The sequence below is a fragment of the Vigna angularis genome, chromosome 4 (genome assembly GCF_016808095.1).
Source record: "Vigna angularis cultivar LongXiaoDou No.4 chromosome 4, ASM1680809v1, whole genome shotgun sequence".
Classification (NCBI taxonomy): Eukaryota; Viridiplantae; Streptophyta; class Magnoliopsida; order Fabales; family Fabaceae; genus Vigna; species Vigna angularis.
Window position 1 is genome coordinate 34,170,052 of NC_068973.1, and position 10,076 is coordinate 34,180,127.

The window sequence follows — 10,076 nt, forward strand, 5'->3', positions numbered from 1 at the left end:
GCTCATCTAACCACTGCTGCTGGGGCAAAATCGTTAAGAGAGAAAAAAGTTCTTATCTTTATTCTCTTCAATTCAATACAACATATTCCTTTTTCATACTTCACACATTATTTTTTTTCTCAATTTTTTTATATTTTAATTTGTAAACTTTCAAAATAAATAAATATATATATATAATCATTTTAATTGAACATCTTGTTAAACGGCTTTCCAACATTTAATTTAGAATATACCAAACTTTATAAATTAAAATGTATTTTTAACACTGAAAACACAATTAAGGCAGTTAAATTAAAAATATTATATTTATTCGTTTTTAAAATTTAAAGATAAAAACATATTTAATATTTTTTTCTAGGATAAACTTCAAATGAAAAATAAATTCACTTATACACCTAACTCTTGTTAAATGCATTTAATAAGAATTTAATGTCTATGATGATGGGTCTGAATTCTAAAGTGGGTCTTAAAAAATACTTACATTTTCATTTTATTAACTATAAAATATAAAAATTTTCCCAATTGTGACTCGCTTCCTGACCCACAGTTAATTTAAGTTGAGGTGCTAATTTAAGAACATGGTTTGAAGTACGTTAGTTCTCCAACGAAATGCTGCAACTAAGACAGACTTTTATTTATTGAATCTAATTCCATGTATAGCTATGATGTTGATGGCTTAACCTAATAATGCAAATAAAGTAATAGTAAGGGATAATTGCTTCCTTAGTCCTAAGTTTGGTTGAATTGTGTCAAATTCATCCTCACTTTTAAAAAAGTTTCATTTTCGTCCTCACGTGGTATAAAAGTGTCAATTGAATCCAAACATTAAAAATATTTGTGTCAATGTAGTCATCTCCGTTAAATACACCCTAACTGCGTTAAGTGGTTGATTATGTGGCACTAGCTTAGTAAAACGTGGCAAATGAGTCACTAATGACGTGTCAATGGCAAATGAGTGACGTTTAGGGTATTTGTATGTGTGAACGAAAGCAGAACGCGTTTCTGAGTTGAGGAACGGTCAAAAATCGCAATTGGGGCTTTTGAAAGCAGAACGCGTCTGCTGATTTGGAAGCGTTTGGTGATTTGGAATTGCGAAGTGGGTTCCATTCGAAGGTCCATTCGAAGGTACGTGTATGTTTGCTTGGGTTTGGTGTTTGCTTCGTGTGTGTGTTTGCTTTGGTCCATGCGAAGTGGGTTCCATTCGTTGGGTTTATGGTTGCTTTGGTGTGTGTGTTTGCTTCGTGTGTGTGTTTGCTTTTGTTGTGGTCCCCCATAAACTATTATCTCTGTTTGTTGTTGTCCCCCATTATGGGTGTTGTGTGTGGTCCCCCAATCTTTATGCTGTGTTTAGGGTTCAGTACAAATTTGTTTTAATTGTTTTTTACCCTGATGGGTTCAGAGTCGTATCCTGATATGTAAATGTAGTGTTATTTTGGTCAATTAAATGTAGTGTTATTTGGGTAAAGTTAGACTGACATGATTTTTTATATTAGTTTAGGATGGCTAACTGTGATGTCGAAGTGGTCTTTCACCATGGGGGCAAATTTGTGAATGATGGGTCATTTAAATATGAGTTTGGTCAAACATCTACTTTAAAAATTGACCCAGATAGATGGAGCTACTTTGAAATTATGTCCATTTTGAAGGAGATGGGCTATATTAATGTTAAAGAGTTGTGGTATGCAGTGGGTGGTGGTACTGTGTTAGAAGGAAGGTTAGAACTATTATCTGATGACAAGGGTGCATGTCATGTGGTCAACCTTGCCATTTTGAATGGTCAATCTCACCTGTATGTTGTACACATGGTGTCAGATCCTGAGTACGTTCATATGTTGGGGGAGGGTGACAATGATAATCGTGTAGAGGTAGAGTGTGAGGAAGAGTGTGAGAAGGCTGTTTTGGGGGAGGGTGTAGAGGCTGACAATGATAACATTGTGGAGGCAGAGGTTGTGGGAGAGGATGTTGGGGCTGTTTTGGGGGAGGGTGTAGAGGCTGACAATGATAACATTGTGGAGGCAGAGGTTGTGGGAGAGGATGTTGGGGCTGGTTTGGGGGAGGGTGTAGAGGCTGTTAATGATAAGTTTGTGGAGGCAGAGGCTGAGGGAGAGGATGTTGGGGCTGGTTTGGGGGAGGGTGTAGAGGCTGTTAATGATAAGTTTGTGGAGGCAGAGGCTGAGGGAGAGGATGGGGGACATGATGACTACGATGTTAGAAGTTGGAATGGAGATGAAGAGGATGTGTTGAGTGAAGATGATTTTTGTAACCGTAGTGAGGAAGTTGAAGTGGGTGGACCAAGTGGGAAGTGTCCTCCATTACAGCATTTACATGACAGAGATTTATCTGACAATTCTTGGGAATCTGAAAGTTTAGACAGCCTTGTATTAAGTGATTCATCAAATGATGATAGAGACCGTTATGGAAATTTTGGCATTTTTTCATTGCCCAAAAGTATGGAACACTATAACTGGGAAGTGGGGACATTCTTCAGTGAAAAAAAAGATTTCACAGAAGCAATAAGAAGCTACGGTGTAGAGAATGGTCGGAAATTGAAGGTTTTTAAAAATGATAAAACAAGAGTTTCTGTTAAATGTTGTGGGGCAAAAGGGAAGTGCCCATGGTACACATATTGTGCATATAAGGCTGCCCAAAATACATGGCAGTTAAGGAAGATTATAAACAAGCATACCTGCAGTAGAGAATTTAATGTGCGTTTAGTGACATCAAAATGGTTAAGTGGGAGGTTAGAGAAGACCATAGAAGAAAATCCAAATATTAATTTGACTAACCTCCAAAACAAAGTTTGTAAGAAATGGAATATTAATGTGTCTCGGTCAACAACCTTTAGGGCAAAGAAAATGGCACACAAGAAAATTGAAGGTGATTTTGAAGAACAATATAAAAGGGTATATGACTATGCCAATGAGCTCCTTAGGTCAAATCCTGGATCAACTGTCAAAGTTAGTGTAGAACCTAATGAGGGCAACCAAGTATTCAAGAGACTTTATGTTTGTTTGAAGGCATGTAAGGTGAGTTTCATATCATGTAGGCCCATTGTAGGTTTGGATGGGTGTTTCTTGAAAGGGAAATATGGGGGTGAATTGTTAACAGCAGTTGGAAGAGATGGTAATGACCAAATGTTACCTTTGGCATATGCTGTTGTGGAGGTGGAGAATAAGGAAACCTGGACTTGGTTTTTGGAATTCTTGATTGATGATCTTGGTGGTGTTGAAAAGTGTTCAACGTATACATTTATCTCAGATCAACAAAAAGTAAGTTATATTTCATTGTTTTTTATTATGAGACCTTAGTCTTCCATGTTCATGTTCAGTAAATTTACTTGTATCATTTGATAGGGACTTCTGCCAGCAATACAAGAACTTCTACCTCGTGTTCATCAAAGGTTTTGTGTCCGCCACATATATGCAAATTTTAGGAAAAAATATCCTGGAAAAAATCTGAAACGTCTATTATGGAAGGCAGCATCATCAACCCATCCTCAAGCATGGGAGGCAGTCATGAGAGAAATAAAAGATGTCAATGTAGAGGCCTTTAAGCACTTGATAGGTATTCCACCAAGGTATGTTTTCAAGAGTGTTAGCGATGTCAATTATTTAGAACTGTTTGGTTGTGTTATAAATGTGTGTGTTTTTCTTTATATAGATTTTGGTCAAGGTCAAGGTTTACACCCACAGCTGCTTGTGACACCATAGTAAACAATATCTCTGAAGCTTTTAATAGTGTGATCTTGGATGCAAGGGCTAAGCCCATCATAACAATGATGGAAGACATTCGTATGTATCTAATGAAGAGATGGGCAAGAAATAGAGAGAAGATAAGGTTATATGAAGGTTCCATTTGCCCCAAAATTTATAAACGATTTCAAAAGGAATTAAACAACACAAAATATTGGATACCTAGGTATGATTTCATAATATGAAGTTTTATTTGTTTTAATTTCTTTACTTTACTTACTCACTTGAATCCAAATTTCATTTTCCAGCTGGTCAGGATTGAAATTATTTGAAGTGAGACACACTTCCAACATTGGTGACAAGTTTGTTGTTGACATAGATAAAGTGGACTGTAGTTGCAGGAAATGGAGTATAACAGGAATCCCATGCTGTCATGCCCTCACTGCCATGACATTTTTAAACATCAATGGAGAAGACTACATCTCACATTGGTTTACAAAGTCAACCTATGAACAAACATACTTTCCAATGATATATCCAGTCCACGGTGCTCATATGTGGGAAATGACTTCAATGCCTGATGTGTTGCCTCCACCTAAGAGAATTTTGCCTGGTAGACCGAAAAAGAAAAGAAGATTAGAGCCTTGGGAGCTTAAGAAAGATGACACTGAACTAAGACAAGGTGGAACACGTAAGAGATGTGGCATATGTAGAGAGCTTGGACATAAAAGAAATAATTGTCCACAAGCTGCCCAAGCTGCTCCAACAACTCCAAATGCAACTCAATCAAGTCAAATTACTCAATGCGAGGTTGAACAACCCCAACAAAGTCACCCATCAACAACAGCACCTCAGACAACTTCAACACCAGCTGACCCAACTGCCACAGCACCTTCAAACTGATTTAGAAAGTCATTAACTATTATTAATATGTATTTTGGTACTTTGTTTCGGCTAGCACCTTTTTTTGGATACAAACTTCAATATGTATTGTGTGCTGATGTATTATTTCATGAAGAAAAGTATTGTCTGTTCAATGAATATGATGTCCAGTTTGAACCACAGTTTCTGATTTTATATTCAATGTGCCGTTTGAATCACAGTTTCTGATGAATCTTATATTAATTATTAGTTATTTTCATCAGAAATGACAGTTTCTGATGACTGAAATTTGAATTGAGCTGCATTTAGCTGTCTGCACTCAGCAGATTCATGAATATGCACGTATGAACATTGGACGCTCGTCAAGACGCTCATCCAGAGAACATGAAGTGGACGCTCGTCACCAGGACGCTCATCGCCCAACACGCTCGTCACATACCAAGGGCACACTCGGTTCATCGCAAGCGGACGCTCGTCGCTCCCTACACGCACAAGAGGACGCTCGTCCAGAGAATATGAAATGGACGCTCGTCAAGACGCTCATCCAGAGAACATGAAGTGGACGCTCGTCACCATAACGCTCATCGCCCAACACGCTCGTCACATAGCAAGGGCACGCTCGGTTCATCGCAAGCGGACGCTCGTCGCTCCCTACACGCACAAGAGGACGCTCGTCCATAGAATATGAAATGGACGCTCGTCAAGACGCTCATCCAGAGAACATGAAGTGGACGCTCGTCACCACAACGCTCATCGCCCAACACGCTCGTCACATAGCAAGGGCACGCTCGGTTCATCGCAAGCGGACGCTCGTCGCTCCCTACACGCACAAGAGGACGCTCGTCCATAGAATATGAAATGGACGCTCGTCAAGACGCTCATCCAGAGAACATGAAGTGGACGCTCGTCACCAGGACGCTCATCGCCCAACACGCTCGTCACATAGCAAGGGCACGCTCGGTTCATCGCAAATGGACGCTCGTCAAGCATTTCAAGTGAATTCTGCTGTCATATTCAATGTGCATTCCAAGCTCTGATTTTATACTCAACTGCCATTGAATCTTATATTATTTATTAGTTATTTTCATGTGAAGATAAATGACAAGTGCAATATTGTTTCTACTGCAACTGATAACTGTGTACAGTAGCCATTAAATTGTTGCTGTCATCAAATTTGAATTTAGCTGTCATCAAATTTGAATTTATTTTATTGTCTGCATGTTATATTTGGAGAGTTTACTTAGCTGTCATCAAATTGTTCCTGTCTCAACCATATCACTACAACTTAACTATTGAAAGAACATCCACCTTCTTCAACAATATCACTGCCAATTAGCTATTGAAAGCAGAAATTGAGATTTTTCATTCATTTTCAACAACTGTCTAAAACAACACATTGTCTAATACAAAATAGTCATGGAATTTTAAACAAGATACAAACAAGGATCACATTAATAAACCCCATAAAACATAGCATCCATGTTAATTGCTTCTCCCATTTCTGAGAAACCATAGCAGATTTCTCCAGACTAATAATTTTCCTCCTTTGCCTAGCAATAATAGTATCCCTTTCATCCAAATTAGCTTCATTGCACCATTTAAAATAATCGCATCCTTGAAGTTCTTCGTTTCGAGTCCGCTGTTCAAAACATCCAACCACAAACATTTCATTACTCAAAAAATAAACTAATCACTAAAATGAAACTACAGCCATTGAACAAACCTTGTAATTAGGGCATCCCCAAAATTGTTTGCCTTCGTTCTTCACAGTTTTCACCACTCTCAACACAGCAACTTCCCCACAATGACATATGTTAGTTTGAACCAATCCTCTGGATGAAACGGCACGACAGCTCCCCCATGAGCAAGACGAACAACACTGATGAGTCAATGACATTGCCACTTCCTAAGCCAACGAAAAAACTTCCACAAAGCACTTTAAACCTTCCATAAACAATTAAAACAAATTTGTACTGAACCCTAAACACAGCATAAAGATTGGGGGACCACACGCAACACCCATAATGGGGGACAACAACAAACAGAGATAATAGTTGATGGGGGACCACAACAAAAGCAAACACACACACGAAACAAACACACACACCAAAGCAACCATAAACCCAACGAAAGCAATGTACACGTACCTTCGAATCCACCTTCGAATGGAACCCACTTCGCACTTCCAAATCACCAAACGCTTCCAAATCACCAAACGCGTTCTGCTTTCAAAAGCCCCAATCGCACTTCGTTCACAAATACAAAAACCCTAAATGAATTCTGATTTTAATTTCCCCAACGTTCACAAATACAAAGCCCCAATGTCTTTGACACGTCACAACCACTACTGTGACTCATTTGCCACGTTTTACTTCTCTAGTGCCAAATAATCAGCCAATTAACGCAGTTAGTGTGTATTTAACGGAGATGACTATTTTGACACAAATTTTTTCAATGTTTGGATTCAATTGACACTTTTACACCACGTGAGGATGACAATGAAACATTTTTAAAAACGAGGATGAATTTGACACAATTCAACCAAAGTGGGGACAAAGGAAGCAATTAAGCCTAATAGTAATTATTTTATGGCGCTTGAGAACTGATTGAATAGGAAATCATGTTATAACACTCTAAACTTTACTAGTGTTATAAATATACATTTAAACTCTAATTTCATTTTTGATATTTAAACTTTATCTTCTCTATTAAATATATATATAGTTTAATTTTATTATAACTATTCTTCTTATTATTACTACTACTAGTATTGTTAAGATTATTATTATTACTATTATTATTCTTGCTATTTTGGCTATTTATTAATTAGTTTTAAAAAAATTATAATTAAATTAAAAAAATTTAAATATATATTTATGATAAAAGATAAAGTTTAAAAATCAATTAAAACAAAATTAAAGTTTCAGGTGTCTTATAAATTGAATAAATTTAAAGAATCAATTAAGATAAAATTAAAGTTTGAAAAGAGTAAAGTTTAAGTACTTTAGGTTAAATGTTTCTTTCTCTTAAATAATAATAATGTTTGGTTGAAATTTTAATTTGTGATATAATTATGTAATTTTAGTATCCTATGTTAAATTCAATATCTAATTTTAGTTTATTGATAATTTTTTTTAAATTTTTCATTCTCTTTTACTATAATTAATTGATGTATTAAAATAATGAGATCTACAACACGTGGTTGATTCAGATGATATTGGACTCTAAATATTAAACTATCTCGCGGATGGAAAAATTATTTATTAAAAGAAAGATTCAATTGAAAACAACCTTCGAGATTTTCAACCCTAGTTGGCTTTGGTTGACTTCCAAGTAAAATATTAATAATTTATTTGTGAGAAAGGAATAGTATTACATGTCTCTTTGAATGGTTCATTCTCTCTACACTTTGAAAATCGAACTCAGAAATTTAATTAAGAAACCTAACTTATTTCTTGATACATATCCTTTTAGAAATAATATTTTTTATATTAATTACTTTTAACGTTTGTATCAATTCAAAGGTTAATATAAATAATATCAATATAAATTATGAAAAAAAAAACATTTTTAATTAATAGCTAATGTATAGAGTAGATATATATTAGCTATGATTACAATTAATGTAGGAAATAGTGTTATTTTTTAAAACTGGTTTTGATTTAAACATTTTACTATTTCTGATGGAAAAAAAGAAATCACAAGTCACGCAGAGGATTTTAGACATTTTAAAACCAATATTAAAGACTAAGCACGTATTATTTAGCTTAATAAATCATAAAATTAATTCATAACAATTACTAATATTTATTACATAATAGAGATATTGATGATAAATTTCTTCGATTATCAATGTGACAAATGGCTCGGTTTCGAAAAATATTTAACAAATATTCATTTTGTGTTATGGGAAATTTGAGAAGTCACGAGTTATTTTAGAAAACTTAAAATTTTGTATTTGTTATTTTTTTATTACAATAATATATCAATTTTAATTAAATTAACTTGTTAAACTAATAAGCACGGTTTTAATAATTCTAAAATAGAAAAACAAATACTTTAGAATAAATTAAATATAAATTATGTGATAAGAAAATAATTAATAAGTAATAAAATTATGTAAAAAAGCATTTGGAGAAGAACAATTTAAAAATCCTTTAAACAATATTTAGTTTTTAAGATTGATTCATCTTAAAACAAGTAACTATATTTATTAAGTCAAAATCGTTTAAACGAATATTATTTCAAAATTTAACAAAATGTTAAATCTGATACATAAAAAGTATTCTAAACATTATGTGTTATTCAAACATTTAATTATGTATAATGTACGTAATAGTTTTATTGTTTTTATATCTTCTCTACGAGACTTATTTTCTAATTTTATATCTTGAAAAACATTTTATTGTTTTCATATTCGTGAGTGAATTCAAATACTTATCAGTTTAATTTAATTTGGTTAAATTTAATTTGGTTAAACGGTTCAGTTAATTGGATTAGTTTATATCAGTATTACTATTACTCTTCAAAACTATTTGGGTTAAATAGTTTTAATACCAAAAATGGTTAAATTTGTATGTAATCTTTTAAGATTTGTAAAATTCTTTAAAATTGTTTAAGAGAGAACTAAAATAAGCTCTTATTACTTTAAATTACTTAGATGTTTAACATTTATTGTAGACAATCTAATCCCTATAAAAAACACTTAAACACTATTTAAAAACACTTCTCTATCTAGAGTTTTTACTGTGTTTTTTCATATATGTAATTCTTTTTTTCTAAGTACAAAATTGTTAATATTTCATATTTTTTTATTAATTATCCTCTTATTTAATAGTTCAGGCAATAAAAATAACATGGATTTATTTAAGAGGGTATTCCAAATTTTATTTTACCTTTATTTTTCATGTGAGAAAACACTATCAATTTTATTTGTAAGTAGTACCTAACATCTTTAAAATGTCAACCTATATTATAATGAGAGTAAAAGTTGATATACAAATATATATATATATATATATATATATATATATATATATATATATATATATATATAAGGTTGAAATATTTTTGGTAGAAAAAAAATCTTATCTCACTAAAATTATCTCTTTATATATATATATATATATATATATATATATATATATATATATATATTTAATATGTTTAGGGGATTTTTTGTTATTATTAACAAGTGATAGAAACATAGTAAACACATATTCACTATATGCTATATAGTCATACATTTGCATAAAAAAAACATTTAATCTTATATGCATGTACATTTATATTAATTTCTTAACATATATGAATTGTTAAGTATTAAATGAAGGTGCTTACTATTAAAATATATGCATAAAGATCATGTGTTGATCCTCTTTCGAAAAAAAGGACAATGACGATCTGTACAGATTCTTACTAGAGTATCTCAATTAAAAAATAAAACAATCTTTTTAATGTAAACAATAATATTATTAATACAAGCAAAATTCTCGTGGTATT

The 10,076-nt window shown here is 33.1% G+C and overlaps 1 protein-coding gene across 1 annotated transcript; it reads left to right on the forward strand.

Annotated features, from left to right (window-relative positions):
- Positions 1 to 3,717: 3,717 nt before the first annotated feature.
- Positions 3,718 to 4,595, forward strand: LOC128196099 (uncharacterized). The gene is made up of 2 exons (XM_052875796.1): positions 3,718 to 3,918; positions 4,001 to 4,595. Exons 1-2 carry the CDS (start codon positions 3,776 to 3,778, stop codon positions 4,593 to 4,595), a joined length of 738 nt encoding a protein of 245 aa, XP_052731756.1. The 5' UTR covers positions 3,718 to 3,775.
- Positions 4,596 to 10,076: the final 5,481 nt, after the last annotated feature.

Excerpts from the sequence above, each read along its gene's own strand:
- LOC128196099 (XM_052875796.1), top strand. The coding sequence starts at position 3,776 with ATGATGGAAGACATTCGTATGTATCTAATGAAGAGATGGGCAAGAAAT. Across the intron at positions 3,919-4,000 it reads ACAAAATATTGGATACCTAG|CTGGTCAGGATTGAAATTAT; the intron begins GTATGATTTCAT and ends TTCATTTTCCAG.